At 36.5% G+C, this 19,024-nt stretch overlaps 1 protein-coding gene across 1 annotated transcript in view; it reads right to left on the bottom strand.

Moving 5' to 3' along the window:
• LOC110451389 overlaps positions 1–19,024 on the bottom strand; it is a 190,288-nt gene that overhangs the window by 66,244 nt on the left and 105,020 nt on the right. Inside the window, exons 29-35 of the mRNA XM_021499374.1 lie at positions 14,805–15,034; positions 13,845–13,986; positions 12,717–12,970; positions 12,029–12,167; positions 9,561–9,790; positions 7,383–7,524; positions 265–515 (exon numbers count right to left, since the gene is read on the bottom strand). Coding sequence (XP_021355049.1) covers positions 265–515; positions 7,383–7,524; positions 9,561–9,790; positions 12,029–12,167; positions 12,717–12,970; positions 13,845–13,986; positions 14,805–15,034 — 1,388 coding nt within the window. The remainder of the gene's footprint in view (positions 1–264; positions 516–7,382; positions 7,525–9,560; positions 9,791–12,028; positions 12,168–12,716; positions 12,971–13,844; positions 13,987–14,804; positions 15,035–19,024) is intronic.

The raw sequence follows: 19,024 nt of genomic DNA, 5'->3' as shown, positions 1-19,024 counted from the left end.
GAACTCACTGCAAATGTCAAGTTTTCATATAAACCAAAACCCACTATGCTACATTTTGATAAAAGTTATCGATACTAAAAAGAAGCACTCACAGTCGATACGAACATATAAAAACTCTGGGTTGACACTTACATATCCAAGGCAAATGATTCAATTTCTAATACATATACCTGACGCCCAACCAATAAGTAAGTTTGGAAGTCCCCGAACATATCTGTTCATCATTGGCAGTAGAGCACTCTCTTGTTGTGCGATGTTATTTACCTTCAAAAGTCTCGGTTGAACTTGCTGGAACCTCCGTTGTAGTGGTAGAGGTGTTGAACACGGGAGTTGTTGTCTCCCCTCTATGCTCACACTTCACTCCTACATCCTCACCATGACCACAGTTCTCAGCTTGCCATCCTGGGAAAGGACAGTCCACCAGTCTTTCCTCGTCCCCTTGGCAATTGACATTGTCCATCCATGTTGGTTCAATACCAGAACCGTAATATGCTTCCTTAGCGTAATTCACGGGACTAAAATAAATCAATAAAGTTACGTCGATTTGCAATGCTTACCTGTAATTTATGTATTTTACATGCGCTTGTAGTGCAGGAATACATCATAGATGAGATATAAAAGTAACAAAGAAATTTAAATTGAAGCACAATTCCTGAAATTTCTGTTCAAAATGTTGCACTTAATGGCAAGATAAATAAGCGATTTGAGATGTTAAAAGGTTAACATTTTACTTTTTTCTGTTAGGTTTATTGCTCGTGAAAGGATACCCTGATCACTACTGAATGCTTTATTTTGATCAGATCATATATATATTGATCTTATTTCAATAGTTTCTGATAAAAAATAACCTTTCGTCTTATGTATAGGTAAAATTAATCTTTTTCAAACAGTTTTTACGTATTCATACTGATAAAATAACCATCATGTTGACATGATATCTTGCGAATAGATTCAGTCAATAAGCTAGTTAGAAAAACGTTATGACACTGTAATTACTTATTTGAAATACATAAGAGATCGGCAGTATGCTTTCTTTCGTGTTTTCATAGCCACCAAATATATGCTATTTAACTAGCGGAAGGATGTTTTGAAATGGCGTAGAAATGTGTATCAGTCTATAGCGATGCGTTAATAGAAAAGTCACGTACTCTCATGCAATTAAAACTGAAAGTGTCGAAAGATAAAAGTCAGTAGTACAGATCAGTTTGTCCAGTGTAGGCGGCACCAGACTTTTATTTATTAGTAATTTAGCAATGTTAGTATCAAAACGGCAAAGATAAAGGCTAACTTATGTATTATACCAATTATGTTTATTTGTTTTTCTTTGAAATTAATAACTTGTATTTCACAATTGTAAGAGCATAGTCAAGGTATGTATATATTGTATCCTTGATTAGTCGGCCTAGTTTGAATTAACATTAAAAATATATATTGCAGCAGTTTTGATAGTTTATAATTCTTTTTGAAAAGGAGTGTTCTCCTTGTCAAATTTCCTTTTAAAGGGCCTGTTTCCAGTAATGTTAATTCTCCATAGGAGCCTGCCCCCGTATAATTTCTTATCTAGCTCAACTACTGTTTTTTTCTTTTCCGAAGAATAATTTTACACCTTTCCGACACCCAGATTTCATAATTTCAGTGAAAATGTATTTTTATAAAGTTGTCAATTTCAGCATCAAAGACATAAGTTCGTAAATAAAAGAAGGTTATCTCGAAATTGTAATTCGCAACATAGTATAAATTTCTTTTGATAAATATTTCCAAAACATCGTGTTTATTCATAAAACATAAAAAAAAATATTCTCGGATGAAAATGCACTTGCAGAGACACAATTATGAAGAAAAATGCCATAAAATTGCAATTTTCTCCCGTTATATAGTTTTGGATGCAAATTTCCATCAGAAAATCGGATAGAGCTTTACTTGTTTCATATGTGTACCAAAAATCAGCTAATTCCATGTGGTGGAACGTTCTCATATCGCCGCCTGAATGTGGTTGTAAATTGAAAGAAAAGGGGAAATGAGTAACAACCTTGTCTGAAACCCTATTATATAGCTTATTATATACAAACTTTTATATTGAATATCAGAGCGGATATTTTCATGACAGTTTTATGATGTGTAACGACTAAATAAACAGTATCGATATAAAGATTTACACTGAGGACACCCTGATACATGAATACTGTTCTATCTCAAGTTGTCCTCTTCTGAATTTTCTGATCGTGTGGCCTTGTACATTTATCCGTATCTTCTTGTCTTTGTCTATACGTTTACGGAATCATTGACTCGACGCTAGCTATTCTTGTCTCACTTTCCTTGTTTTATTGTCCCATCTCCAAAGCGTTGTGGCTCTGTCAGGGTTGGGACCCTGACTTGTCTCACTTTCTTTGTGCCTGCCGACCACGCCACATCGAATAGATAGATTATCCATATGAAATACTTTATTTTGTTCTAAGTAATCAATCAATTCTGCGCTTCTTGGAGGTATTGAATGTGATTTATTATATTGTCTTGTTATTTTGTGTAATTAGTTGTTCGTTATTTATCACACATTTTCGCATAATTGTACCAAACTACTAAGTATTAGCTGTTTACAGCAATCATCGGTGGCTTGCTATTTTGTTACTTTATCGACGCTTCATAAACCAATCGTTATTGTTTCAAGATGGAGGGTAAATGTGTTGGAGAAGGGTGTCAAGTATACTTCAAGAAACGTAGTGGCAATAAGAACAGAAGTGCACGCAATGTAAATAGTCCACAATATAAATGGCTCCTAGATACGCTGGTGCAACAAGGATTGATGTCAGCAAAGGAACAAGCACTTATTTGCCAGAAGTGCTACATGAAGTATCTTCGGAACAAAAATCAGCCTGAACCTGAACCCGAGCAGAACCAGGAAATAGAGGAAGAAGACGACTCCCCGTCCCATATCCTGCCGTTGCTGACCCTTCATGATCTTTTGAATGGATCATCTTCACACAAAAAATGCTGTCTCTGTCTTGTTACCTTTGCAAGAAATGGAACAAAATCATCAGTCTTACCAAAACGTGCAAGACATCACCTGATCTATTCACACAAACTGTGGTGTCCCACCTCATCCCGCGTCTGCTCCATTCACCTTATTGGTAACGACTTAGATCCGTCTACAGAGGTTGTCCTTGATGGTAGAGGTTCCTTGGAATCTCAGTTACCATCAAAATCGTCCGAAATCATTAATGACCTCCTAGAGGTGTCGCACGTCCTTTCACAGAACCAGTCTGCGTTTACAATAAGCTTTTCTTCTCTTGATGACTCGGCATGCATGGCCTGGACAGGTTGGTCCAAAGATCAGTTCCTCGAAATCCACTCGCACTGTTCCCCATATCTTTCATCTGGTATATATACCAAGACTACACACGATGCTCTATTACTGTTCTGGGTAAAACTGAAAACCGACATTTCCTGGAGTCAGTGTTCTTCTCTTTTTGGAATTTCCAAGTCAAGTGTGTCCAAAACTTTCCACTCCATAGTACAGGCATTAGACACATCGATAGTCCCACAATTTCTAGGTCCGGATCACTTGACAAGAGAACAGTTGCTCGGGCACAATACTGTCTTTTCAGAAGCATTTTTTGGAGATAAAGCCACTGCCATATTAGATGGCACCTATATTTATATCCAGAAAAGCTCCGACCACAAGCTCCAGAGAATGTCCTACTGTGGCCAGAAGAAGAGAAACTATCTCAAATTCATGAGCATCGCCTTACCAGATGGCTACATTCTGGACACAGTAGGACCATTCACTGGCAGCGAAAATGATGCTACAATTACAAAAAAAGTCATGGACAAGCTAGTTACTTGGCTACAACCAGACGACAACGTTGTCGTTGACCGAGGTTTTAGAGATGTCCTACCAGTTCTCGAAGCCTCTGGCCTCAATGCTAGCATGCCGTCATACCTGAAACCCGGTCAAAGTCAACATTCTGACGTCCAAGCAAATCTTGACAGAACTATCACCAAATCGAGGTGGATTGTGGAATCCTATCATGGTCGTCTGAAACACTGGACGTTCTTCCGAACGCAATTGGTGTCTAACAGCTTTATCAATGTCATCGAGGCTTTGCTTCGAACCGTCACAGCCTGTCTGAATGGTATTAGAGGACCGATCTACCAGAGATCTCCAGAGAGAGATGCCAAAGATAGGCTAATGGCTGAACGTATGAAGGACCGTTTGACAACACCGAATGGTTTAGCTCAGAGAGTCAAGACAGATCCGGATCTATCTAGACGGGCAAGGTCCGAGTTTGTCAAGATGGATGCATCTTCCGTACTGTTTCCCCGTCTCGATCTTGATTACTTGAGAACCATTACGTGTGGAACGTATCAGATATCTCTGGCTCCTGGTTACATCGCCGAACATTTAAGTGATGACGGAGACTATGAGGTGTGGCTTTACCAGCACTCCCCAGACCTTCTCCGATGTCAAATACATTCTCGACACAAAAGCCAAACGAAATATAACGTTTGGATACGGTTCACCGTTTCACCCGATGTTGAGGCCCCAATAAAGGACTACTACTGCCAGTGCCCAGTTGGAGAGAGAACGATGGGAATGTGTGCGCACATCTCCAGTATCTTGTACTACCTTGGGTATTACAGGACGCTGGAAAACCCTCGACCATTACAACCACAGGTAAAGAAATTCCGACAAAACTTGAAATAGTTTTCCATGCGGCAACGGAGTGCATATGTCGAAAGTATGTTTGGGGCTCGATATGAAAGATCCCCGTTACCATGTGACTAACCAAACTTATAAATATAGGTATTATACAATCGCCCGTAGCTATGAACACTCCCGTAAATGCGAAAACCAACCAAAATCATAAGGAACACGTTTTGTTTGTTGTTCTGTCTATTTGTCAGCCAATGTCTTCAACCACGGGGACTTGTGAAGTAGCCATCTTGGATTTTTTTTATGAAAAAGTGTTTCTCTCACTTTTTTTCATATCTGTGTACATATTCTCAACATACCGAGCAAATACTCTCGTTTTTTTGTTAATTATCTAAAGAAAGTCGAAAATCGGCAATTCAACCATAGGCTAATTCAACCCAACATTTGAAAATGTTCCACCACTTACATTTTGATGATTTTTCCTCTCATCAATAGCATATTACGTACTGTTTAATAGGATAAAAATTGGTTTGCATCCAACGCCCATAAAAGGGTGTATTCTCTAAAAAACACAGTTTTTGTGTCTAAAATGTTATCATCGAAAATGGCATTTTTGAGATTGTTTCTTCCATAAAACAGCCAAATGGCGCGATGGAAACATGATTTTTTGTCACAATCATGCCATGAATGTATTCTTTACGGTGACCATCATTTGATTAGATTTTCATTAATATTTTACATAACATGCACATTTTATCAACACTTAGACAGCTTCTGAAAGGTACAACTTTGAAGAGCCATAAAAAACAAACCAAGTGACCTAAATCTTTATACTTTATAGATTTGTGACCACAACGGCATGGGCAATGCACCACCAACAGGAAATTTGAATCAGAGAAGGGGCCGTTTTGGAAACCGGCCCTTTGTGAGGTCTAAGGCTTTTCCACATAACGGAAGCCATTAAACATTGTAGTTGTATTCTTTGTGAAAAATTAATTATTGACTTATTCATCCTGACTACCACAATGCAAATAGTCTATATCATTCTTTATCGTGACAATTCACCATAAACGAATCGGTAATGCAACTGATATAACATAGAATAAATGTCAAGCGTGTCTATCATAAATCATGCAACTTCTCAAGAGTGACTACTTTGGCTATCAAGGCTACGGTAAATCTTTGGGACAAACAAATCCACCAGCAGAGTCTACAACCTTGTATTTTTAACGATGAACGTAGGAAACAAACAGGTGATTGCACTTTTAAAATTTATCATATACAGAGTATGCCAACAATGAATTGCAGTATAAACAACTTTTTAAGTTTTCCAAATTGGTCTAAGTTATTTATGTAACCAAAGTTGAGATGTAAAACCCCTTATTCTATTAAGGACAAAAAATGCAGGAGATACACAATGTAATAGTACAGTGTATTACACTAACTTGTGCCAAGGGCTTATAGACATCTCGTTTATGGCAGCGTACATTGCCATTATCTTCTCTCTTTTTTAGTGTACAGTGCAAGCTCAGAGTGTAATAAGCCGTAACCATTTGATGACAATCAGGACTACATATCAGTTAATTACATTAATTTAGTATTCAACATAATATTCTTTCAGATGTTATTGTTCATAATATCCACACATTGCAGATCATATATTTTGAAATTGTCTAGTACTCATCCAAACGTTTAACTTAATAAATTTAGCGGTTTTGTGTACATGCACCTGTATCTAAACAGTACTTTAAGCGATTTGAATAGCCAACGTTTTTGTACCTAGCATCACCGATGAGTCCTTGAAGGACGAACTAGCTATAATGGGCAGTATAATTCATTTTTTGGCATCATGTATACATATTTTAAAGGTGTAATTACATAAATCAATTGTGTTTTATCCATTGATTATAATGTTTCATTGAATTCTCGATCGATTTTTTTTGTGTAGGTAATCTGTTTTGTGACCAATTTTTCTTGGTGGCCGAAAGTGTCTGTGCAAGTTTCTAGTGTGGTACCTCGCAAAAGAGGACCATATTGTTAAATTTAGTTCCAAGTTACTTGGTTGAATCGGTAGGGTTACATAACCAAATGGGAACGTAACACACACACAGGTGATTGCAAATGTAATATTAAGTTATAGGTAGAGTATGTCAAAACTTAATGATACTGCATATAGAAACTATTTGAAGAGAAGGCAAGCTTTTTTTTGTACATATGACTTGTGGAGCCTCTTTTTACTGATGATTACTTAATGATCACACAAACAAATTAACAAGAAAGTTCAAACCATAACGGACAACAAATCGAACAAAATTCCCACACTTATATATTAGCAGTTTGTAGGTGTATGAGGAGAAAGTGAAATATAACGGTAAGACCTGGTTTCGAACCCGGGACCCTCCTAACTCTAAGCCGAAGCTTTAACCAATTAAGCTACCTGTCGCCAGCGATTGACCCAATCCAGTACCGCTACAGCCCTCCATTCTTAAACAAAGTCTTCAACACCGAAGACACATGAAACCTTATTTCGGTATGGCCAGACCGGGGTTCGAACCCGACCTGTATTCTACCTGTTGCATTATATTCTACTTGAAACACACAACACATTTCAAAAGTCTTACCTGTAACTTAAATGTCTAACACACAACACATTTTAAAAGATTAACATGTAACCTAGCTCTATACAGACAACACATATTGTATATGTCTACTCATAATTCACATCACTCACGTGTATCCTAGCTGGTTACACACAACACGTGTATTTTCCATGTCCCATTCATCATCACAGACCGTCCCCCACTGTCCCGAGTGGTATATTTCCACTCGACCCTCCAGCTCAGATAAACCGTTGACTAGACGTATATCCCCGTCTGTTAAAAATTAATTTGAACAAAAAGAAAAACTGATTTCAGTTACAACAAAGATGAAATCTACAGACGAATACATACTAAATTCAGTTATATATCTGAAACTTTGACCTTGAATATGCAAATTAAAATGTGTCTCCAGAGAATAATGTTCCAAAAATGTGTATTGAGTTTCATGAAAATGGTTGAAAACCTACAGAACCTACAGACAACACAAATATTGTCCGACAGACGAATTAGAAAATACCAATAGTCGCTCAACAACTGTTAACAAGTCAGATAACTGGTCTCATTCATTGTATGTCAATCTTGATCATATTCTCCTGAAAACCATCAAACTAATCAAACTAATCAAGACGCTTTCCAAGAACAAAAAAGAAACAAGCACAACCTGATTTTTTCATCCAGAAGTAACCATGTGTTAGTACGCGTGACAAGACGGTTGTTTTCATGACAGGTAAACTATTCTTGAAATATTGCTTGACCTAGCTACATATCAATAAAGAGTAAATTACAATAAGGTTTATTTCATATATAGAGACAGAAATTAATATGATGTTAATCACGGTATTCTGTATTTCTGTTTATTTAGTTATAATTGTTTTCAAAATGAACTGTGTGCTCCTTAAAGAAATGAAAAAACATAAAAAAATCCAACCAGGGCACCACTTCGTAGGTATTTATTTCAAGCATCGCAGAAGTCTTAATCTCAGAAGCTGAGCATACTTATATCTGTCGATACTCCATAGCAGATTTTCTTGTCTTAGAGGAATGACATTAAACCACAGCAGAGACATGCAAATTAATATTACGTATAACAACTGGGGGACTAGATACTGCAAGGAGATTACACATATATTATAACTGAATTACATTGTTTTGACAATGATCTTTAACTTTTGCTAATATTTAATTTTGACTTTAATGCTTAAGTGGCAATGGGGTTCAGACTGACTTTTACAGTAAGATTTACAAACATCGAATTACATTAAACGCTTTTCTGATTTCAATGATAGTGAGCAAAACTGTTGCCTTACATTAACTGTAAAGCAGCGAAGTTAATGTTTTTAACTGGTTAACATTTGCTTTTACATTTATCAACTAAACTCGCCGTCTATCCTAATATTTGACAAGCTGCAGTAGGTAAGTCATCTCGTCCGATGAACTTGATGCATTGTAATGTCAGTACCGTGTCCCTGTTCTCTTCACTGAAAAATGTGGCAATTAAGATTGAGTCTAAAGCAGGAAGCTTTTCAAAAAAGCATTGTTGAACGGATTTTCATGTTTTGTTTCCGAGTTATGAGTGATTGTTTATTGTTCGTACATGAAAAATTGAATAATATAATAATTGATCTCTGTAGTTCTGTATGTAACAGACTAACGGAAGCTGTTATTTCTCAACAACAATATATATATATATATATGTTTGTGTGTGTGTTGTAACAGGAATACAAAATTACACATTAAAACAAGTGTCTTAGACACCTATGTTAATGTATCATTCCATAGTCTAATTTGATATGATGTCTATAGCAATGTTGACGCTTTTCTGATTTAATTGATATTGGGCGAAACTTTTGCCTCACATACGTATACACTGTAAAGCAACATGTTCTCTACTGTACATAGAACTTAGATAATATAATTATTGATCTCTGTAGTTCTCTTTGTGACAGACTACCCGACGATTTTGTTTCTCTGACTCAACAACGTCTTGTTTTCTAGGCTACACCATTCCTAAGATTATAGAGATTTAATCAAATTTAATGTATATATATATGTGGGTGTGTGATGGTGTTAGAGTGTATGTGTGTGTGTGTGTTGCAACAAGATAGTATGGTACACTATTAGAAATTAAATTAAGAATCTTACACTCCTATGTCAATGTATCACTCCATAGTCCAATATGATATGATGCATATAGCAATTGCGGCGTTTCTACTCTAAATTTTAATACCAAAACTATAGTTTAGCCTATGATAAGTGGATATACATCATCATACTAACACACGTACACCAAATATTGAATTCAACATTACCCTTGGCTGCTGATTGCGTGGTAGAGTATGGAATCGTCATAGTGGACGGTGGCGAGGGCGGGGGGTGACACACTACACCGGCATCCTCGCTGTGACCACAGTTCTCTGTCCCCCATCCTGGAAAACTACAATCCATCAGCCTTGATTCGTTCCCAGAACATGCCACATCGTCCAGCCATGTTGGTTCTGATCCAGAACCGAAATACGCTTCTCGTCTGAACGTTCCTCCACTATAATTAATGAATATAATATAAAAAATATACTCAAGTGCTGACAATGAAAAATCTTGTGTATTTTGCATAGGAAATGAGTGCATAAAGGACACTACCAAGAACAAATTGGCCATTGTGAATTTTACTATGTAGTATTAATTATCGTTTAGACAGATTTTGGTTTCTCATATTTAGCATAGCTTATCGGTACATGTGTAAAAGAAGCGGTTTCTATCCAAGAAACCTAACCCAGGTTCGTTGATCTCGGGTCCATAGGGGTCTTATAAATTGATGAACATGAAGTATGGCAAATGAACATAGACTCAAGGATATAAACTTCAATATCTTTTATTAAACACAACAAGTGTAAAGAAATATCAGTACAATACACGATAACATAGCTCACACCCTTACTCACACGATACAACACCGTTCATTAATACTAGTGACTACGAGGCCTACTCCTATAAGCGTAGACGACGGACTCTACGTTGGAATTCTATATAGACATGTGTACAGACTACTTTCTAACCCTAACACTAAACATTATTGCTAGTCCTTCATTATTACCTAACGAGTCCTAGAAAGAAGGAGCGAAAGAGTATGTCAGGCAGTCTTACGAGGACTTTACTTCTGACTAACGAACTATACAAAACCACCGCTTGATATAGACAGAAACACGGCACTTCCCATGTGCAATAGTCGCGCAAAAGCTACTCGGAACACTTCCGGTTACGTAACTAGGTTCCGAATGTGAAAACAACAAGATGGACGACGAAACGTGGTGAACTGTCAATCGTTAATATCGTATGTTAAGTATCCGAATTATCTCCACTTTTACACATGCATAAACCAGACACTGAGACGTAAACAAGGAACGTATCCAGGAAAACAACTTTAACAAAGACCTCCTTGTCAATGACAGTTTTATGAAAGAATTGCGAAATTGTGAGATACCCATCATTCCCACTCAGCTAAACAGCCATAAGATGTGTAATAATAATATCAAAATCCATCAGAATACCGATGTGTAATAATAATATCAAAATCCATCAGAATACCGATGTGTAATAATAATATCAAAATCCATCAGAATACCGATGTGTAATAATAATATCAAAATCCATCAGAATACCGATGTGTAATAATAATATCAAAATCCATCAGAATACCGATGTGTAATAATAATATCAAAATCCATCAGAATACCGATGTGTAATAATAATATTAAAAAAATATCAGAACACCGAAATGTCAGTCGATTGAAGAAAGTTTCACATGGAGACGCTTGTATAAGAAGATTGATAATACGATTGTAATCCTTACATAAAATTTGTTTCGGTTTAATATAGTGCCTCTGAGTAATTTAAATAGGTAATTGTTGATATATTTTACATTGAATGAAATCTACAGATATTGAACTTTAGAAAAATGTATAGTTTTAGTAGATTTTAAAATGTGATGGCGGATTGATATGGGGTCAGATGTAAGGGGGTTTTCACGTCCTATTGTCAAAAGCAGACGCCCTGTAGCGCTCTTATATGCTACTAAACTCACCAAACATGTCATTTGAAGCCTTTGTCAGGTATGTATCTGTGAATCTAGATAGTTGTCACTAGTGTTGAACTTCAAATATTAACGCTATTAGTTCAAATTCTTTTCAATAACATAAAGTAAATGATTTAGTTGTTTGAGTCCTATAAAGGTTTTGGAGAATAAGACCAGGTATTCGGGAAAGGTATGCGTCATCAGCTTAATCGACATTACCAGCAATATAAATGTATGTCAGATAAAAAAAAAGATTTGTTTTCATAACGAAAACAAGGGTAGTGATAATGAAACAGTTATTTCTAACCGACATCACGATAGCGACCATACAACTTGTACAAAGTTTCCTTAACCTACATCTTTTGAAACACTCTGTTCTTAATGTATCCGTACATAGTCCGATCTATCACAGAAACATGATACTCGGATGAAGCTTTTGAATACAGAATCAATTGCAATAGTTCAACAAAACTATTCGAAGACTAATCTGTACTGTGTACACTTTAGTTCAAGTAATATTTGATGGTTATGTTCTAGCTAAACTGGAGGAAAGCGGCTGAAGTAGAAGGATTTGCATTGTCCTTGCTTTGAACATCAAGCGGATTAAATGAATGTGAAATTGAAAGACATTGCTAGATTAATGTTATCACACCTGCTAAGCTTTTCAATAAATTAAGAAATACAACAAACAAATTCGTATAACTTTACCTGTATCCAAGCTGTCTACATACAACTCTGGCATCGACGTCTCCCCATAAATCGTCACAGACCGTACCCCAGAAACCATTATGGTAAATTTCTACTCGACCCTCGTACTGGGTGCCACCATTAACCAGCCGTACAGATCCTAGGACACAATGTTTTAAAGTAACATCAGATATCAAGTACGACTGTATCTTTCATATGCTATTTTTAAGGTGCTAGCACAATATATCATCATTTTTCTTAATATTTTCTTTTTTTATATCGACACATATTTTAGTTTCAAAATACCAAATGTTTTCTTAACGAGAATTCTCCCCTTTCATTCAACATTAGGAATGTCAATTCTCAATAATTACCACTAGATACTACGATAGTTCTCAATAATTACCACTAGATACTACGATAATTCTCAATAATTACCACTAGATACTACGGCAATTCTCAATAATTACCACTAGATACTACGATAATTATCAATAATTACCACTAGATACTACGATAATTCTCAATAATTAGCAGTAGATACTACGATAATTCTCAATGATCACCACTAGATTCTACGGCAATTCTCAATAATTGCCATTAGATACTACAGCAATCGAAATTATTACAAACATTTAAACATGTATTAAATGTAAACTAATGTTTGTATCATATCTGTATACATATGCTATCGTTCATTGTTGATTACCTTCCAAATTCTCCGTGGAGGAACTTATAGGAGCTGATGTTGTGACAACCTCGGTGGTCATTTCTGGAGTAGGTTTCCCCCCACTCTGTTCACACTTAACCCCTACGTCCTCACTATGACCACAGTTTTCGTTTTGCCATCCTCCAAAATTACAGTCAATAAGTCTGGTCTCGTTCCCTTTGCAATTGACGCTATCCATCCACGTTGGTTCTATGCCTTCACCGTAATATGCTTCCGTCTTAAAACCAAGCGGGCTATTGAAAATAACACGAAGCTGTATTAGAACCAGAAAAAGCAACGCTAGGTATTTGATTCAGCAATACTGCTGGATAATCAACAGAACAGAACGCCCACGTAAAGTCAAACTCTAGACACAAAAATTGATATCAAAACATGAAGTACAGAACAAAAAAAAAGGTATCACGAAACCCAACTAACCGAAATGTTTCACGAGTAAAAACAGTATCGGAAAAAACAAACGAGAGAAATATTTTTCGGATTCAACAGGGAAGCCGTTACATTTTGTATCAATTACATTTCTAAAGTACCTTAAAGGTTGAACAAAAGTGACGGCATCAAAATGTGGGGAGTCGATAGCGTAAATTTGGGGCAATATCTTCAGGACTTCACACTTATTGAACATCTAGTGTCCCATGCAGTGAATAGAAGTTCTTTTCTGATTGAACAATATTTCAAAATAATGCCTTGACACTGTGACAGATGTAACTTCTGACGTCTTACAAGGTATAAAAATAATTAGTTCAATCAAATAGATTGAAACTAAATTTTCAAAATGGCAAAATTTGAATACATTTCATAATACTTACCTATAACTTGTCTACACAGACCACATTTAATAAGACTTACCTGTGTCCTTTCTACACAGACCACATTTCATAATAATTACCTGTAATCTGTCAACACATATCTCATTTCATAATAATTACCTGTAGCCTGCCTACCTGTAACCTGTCCACACATAGCAAATTTCATAAACTTACCTGTGACCTGTCTATACAGACCATATTATATTAGACTTACCTGTTACCTGTCTACACAAACCATATTCCATAAAAAGTTGCATGTACCTGTGATCTGTCTAGACATAACACATTCTTCAATATTTACCTGTATCCTAGCTGGTTACACACAACACGTGCATTGTTCATGCCCCATTCATCGTCACAGACTGTCCCCCATTGTCCCGCGTGGTACACCTCCACTCGACCTTCCATCTCAGACGGACCTTCAACAAGACGTAGATCACCCTCTGTTCAAAAACCAATTTCAACAAATTAAGACATGTTTTTCCGATACAACAGCTGATACTCAATCGACAGAAGATAAATATTAAAATAGTGATACAGGTTAGTACTGTGCAAATAATAAGATAATTATTACAGGTATTATAAGTTCGATATCTGGGCGATACTGGGGGCCTAAATACTGAAAGAAGATTTAATTTATATTATTATTGAATTACATTGTTTTGACAATGAACTTTAAGTTTTGCTTATACTTAATTTTGCCTTTAATGCGTAAGTGGCAATGGGGTTCAGACTGACTTAGGGTAAAATTTACAAACATCGAATTACATTAAACGCTTTTCTGATTTAAATGATATTGGGCGAAACTTTTGCCTCACATTAACTGTAAAGCAGCATGTTCTCTACTGTACATAGAACTTGGATAATATAATAATTGATCTCTGTAGTTCTGCTTGTGACAGACTACCGGAAGTTTTTGTTTCTCTGACTCAACAACGTCTTGTTTTCTAGGCTACAAACTATATATCACATTCCTAAGATTAAAGAGATTTAAACAAATTTTATGTATATACATATGTGGGCTTGTGTGGGTGTGTGTGTGTGTTGCAACAAGACAGTATGATACAATAGTAAAAATTAAGTCAAGTATCTTACACACCTATGTCAATGTATCACGCCATAGTCTAATTTGATATGATGTCTATAGCAATTGTGGCGTTACTACTCTACTTTTAATACCAAAACTGTGGTTTAGCCTATGATAAGTGGATATACATCATCATACTAACACACGTACACCAAATATTGAATTCAACATTACCCTTGGCTGCTGATTGCGTGGTAGAGTATGGAATCGTCATAGTGGACGGTGGCGAGGTCGGGGGTTGACACACTACACCGGCATCCTCGCTGTGACCACAGTTCTCTATCCCCCATCCTGGAAAACCACAATCCATCAGCCTTGATTCGTTCCCAGAACATGCCACATCGTCCAGCCATGTTGGTTCTGAACCAGAACCGAAATGCGCTTCTCGTCTGAACGTTCCTCCACTATAATGATTGAATATAATATATAAAATATACTCAAGTGCTGACAATGAAAAAACTTGTGTATTTTGCATAGGAAATAAGTGCATTAAGGACACTACCAGGAAAAAAATGGCCATAGTGAGTATAAATTAATCTGTGTAGTATTAATTATCGTTCAGAGAGATTTTGGTTTCTTATATTAAGCATAGCTTATCAGTACATGCATAAACCAGACACCGAGACGTAAACAAGGGACGTATCTAGGAAAACAACTTGACAAAGACCTCATTGCCAATGACAGTTTTATAAAATCAGCTAAACAGCCATAATATGTGTAATAGTAATATAAAAAAGCATCAGAATGCCGAAGTGTCAGTCGATTGAACTATGGTAAAATATGAGCAACAAAAGAAAGATTCACATGGAGACGCTTGAAAAAGAAGAATGATAACAAGCCAAGATGTTCCAGAAAGGTAAGCGTCTTCTGCTTCACCGAAGTCACCAGCCAAATACGCTAGATCAAATTTAATCATAGAAACGTCTTCAAACTGATAAGATACTGCTCAATGTTGAAAACACAATTCGAACACTCAAAAGTTGTAAAACTAGGGGGGAAATACAGATGTTGGATAGCACAACGTTACACGATGTGCGGTGTGCGCACTATGTGTGCACGGTGGGTGAACGATGTGTGCACGATGTGCGAACGATAAATAGTTATTTATTTATTTCCTCTGATAAGAGATTACAGATTCCTACATCTATAAGTTTTCTTTATGTCTATACTTTCTTAAAATTAGAAATTGTGTTTTCGGTATTTTTTAATCGACTTTAATCGACACATGTGAAATTACAACACAGTCCCGTATACTTTATATTATCGTGTTTAGTCTGCATTAAACCCAACAGCACACAGGTTATACTCTGCTATGTTTTTTGTCGATAAAATAACAAATACTTAAATTGTCGAAAATGAGCATTTATTCTAAATGCCAGAAATCGAACATATGTATACATCTTTGTGTTGATTTTTATAATAAGGTGTACAAAGAACAAAAAAAGATGGGGCTTGCTTCAAAGTAAACGCACCATTTGTAATTAAAAGATGTACAACAAATGAAACAAATATAAAACAAAGATGTGCAACAATTACATTTTTACACAATTGTACATAAAGGTGGATACAAATTAGGGGAGGAGGAGGGTAGCTGATTTTTAAGGAGATTTTTTAAAATGTCAGCATGGAAAAATATTCTGCACAGGTCACGTGACTTTAGTACACCAAAACATCACGTGACTACTTCTATAGGGATGGACTAGTTTCAAAAACGGAAAGTTATCCTCCATCCGGAACCCACAAAATATAACAAATAAAAATATCACATACTAACCATATAATATAAATTACTTTATGCAATGCATAGATACAATTATATTATCGTGTTTAGTCTGCATTAAACCCAACAGCTCACACAGGTTATACTCTGCTATGTTTTTTGTCGATATAATAACAAACACTTAAATTGTCGAAAATGAGCATTTATTCTAAATGACAGAAATCGAACATATGTATACATCTTTGTGTTGATTTTTATAATAAGGTGTTCAAAGAACCAAAAAAGATGGGGCTTGCTTCAAAATAAAACGCCACAAACTTGAACTTAAATATTACCATATTTCTGTTCAAGTGCCCATACTATACAGGTAAACATAGCCACTTTGTACATGTACCTGGACCGTAGTTTTCCCCCGACCGGGGCGCTTACGTATTTCGTCGGGTAGGGCCAGGGTTGTGAAAACCCAGGTGAAGGGGAGCTATTAGCAAACCGAATGCAAATATCAAATGCTAAACGTACGGTATCGCATATCAGCTACATGGGTCAGGTACAGGCAAGGTAAAACTCCGGTCCCTCATCAAATTGTGATTTACCTGTTCTGTTTACCTTGGAGCCAAACCCATGCAACGGTCACTGTAACGCTGTGTTACACCCATTGTAAAACTGTACATACTCTTCATTACTGTGATGAGAAATTACGTTAATACATTTTTTTATTATACGTTTTCATTATTGCATACGAACTTTCCGTATTTTTTTTTCATTTCGTAATATTGATCTACAAATTGTACCAAATCGCACAGTTGTGCGGAGAGAAGCGCACAACGGGGCGAACGATTGTTAAATAGCACAATTGTGCGCACCATGTGTGTACGATGTGCGGACGGTGGGTGAACGATGTATGCACGGTGTGCGCACTCAATTTTTGGTGCGTTGTGCGGTCACACAACTGTATGAACAAAGTCGAGATTCAGATCCTTATAAGGACTCACAGAAGTAAATCAGCCAATCAGCAAGTCTCTCATACGATTGTGATCCCTACGTAACATTTGTTCCGGTTTAATATAGTCACTCTGGGTAATTTGAATAGGTAATTGTTGACATATTTTATATTGAATGACATCTACAGATATTGAACTTTAGAAATATGTATAGTTTTAGTAGATTTTAAAATGTAATTGCGGATTGATATGGAGTCAAATGTCAGGGGGTTTTCGCGTCCCACTTCACCGGTTTGGCTTGTAAACTTCCAGTTGTCAAAAACCTTTGTCAGGTGTGTATCTGTGAATCTAGACAGTTGTCACTAGTGTTGAACTTCAAGTATTAACGCTATCAGTGCAAAGGCGTTATCAATAACGTAAAGTAAATGATTTAGTTGTTTTAAATCCAAAACATGGAATCGGGAACAGTTTAGGCAAGGCACTACAACGTTTTAAAACGAATAGTGAAAGAGTACAGGGAAAGATGTAATTGGTCGCACCGGCTTTGATTTAAAAGAAATGAAAACATTTCTGTTTTTCATTTATTTGTATATTTTCATTCAGTGCTCAACACATTAATAACTTTAAAAAAAAACTTGTATAACCTTTGTATATGTATCAACAGTGAGGGCCCCTGTGTGTTGACATTATACTACATTTCCTTGTTTCTCTTCTAATAAACATTTTTCACGTGTGTGACCTCGTGAAATATAGAGGAAAAACAAAGAATCGTGTTTTCGACCACAAGGACAATACATCTTTTATTTCAAAAAATAAAATAACAACATAATTGAAAGAATGATTGGGTTGTTGAGCTTATGTTGGGGTCTGCATCAGTCACTGGGAAATCGGTTCTAATGGCCCTTGCCCATTTGTAGAGAGGGTCCGGATAAGGGAAATATAACCATGGAAATTTGCGAAAAGGAGACACGATGTCATATTTCCCCGTCATGTGATCAATAAAATCCAATCAGATAGGTTGTTACGTAGACTGTTTATAATAAATGAATTTCGTTTCGTTTGTAGTGTAGTTCTTAAATTCGTGCTACAGGTGTAGTGTAGCACTTCGCACGTGCATTTAGTGTGTATTAGCATTCGACGAGATCGTTCACAGCAGTACGGACGTGTATTTTACCTGTACACTGTATGACTAAAACAAAATGAACATTGACAAAGAGGGCAGCTCAACTGAGCCTACATGTACCAGGCAGGATTCTACGGTGAACCTTTCCACTGCTGATACCCTGTCCCTTTTTAGCTCTAGGCTGGATATCGCACTGAGTTCTCACCGTTCCCTCATTTCGTCCGACATTGACAAAAAAACTTCAAAGTCAGGAGAAACTTTTGGCAGCGAATAAGTCAGACTTTAAATTTAAATTTGAAGGGAACCGTAAACAGTTTGTCTTTAACTCTGAGATAAGACTGGACATTTCCAAAGCTATTCAAGCTATTAAAGACGATAATAGCGAATTAGCAGAGTCGACGCTCACGATCTGTATCGCTCATTTAGACGAGAGGAATAAGATTGTTAAGATAGCGGACCGTCATGGTTGGGACACGGTTGCTGAGTACGAAGATGACCCTATTTGTGACGACGCTGATGATTCTTCTAAGTTGCGTCAGGCTGAGGCCAGAGCACAGAGGAAACGGAAGGCAAAATCTGCTAGCCGTAATACGAATAAGCCGTATGAACG

Source organism: Mizuhopecten yessoensis, unplaced genomic scaffold (genome assembly GCF_002113885.1).
Source record: "Mizuhopecten yessoensis strain PY_sf001 unplaced genomic scaffold, ASM211388v2 scaffold5979, whole genome shotgun sequence".
Lineage (NCBI taxonomy): Eukaryota > Metazoa > Mollusca > Bivalvia > Pectinida > Pectinidae > Mizuhopecten > Mizuhopecten yessoensis.
This window is presented reverse-complemented; position numbering and strand designations above follow the sequence as displayed.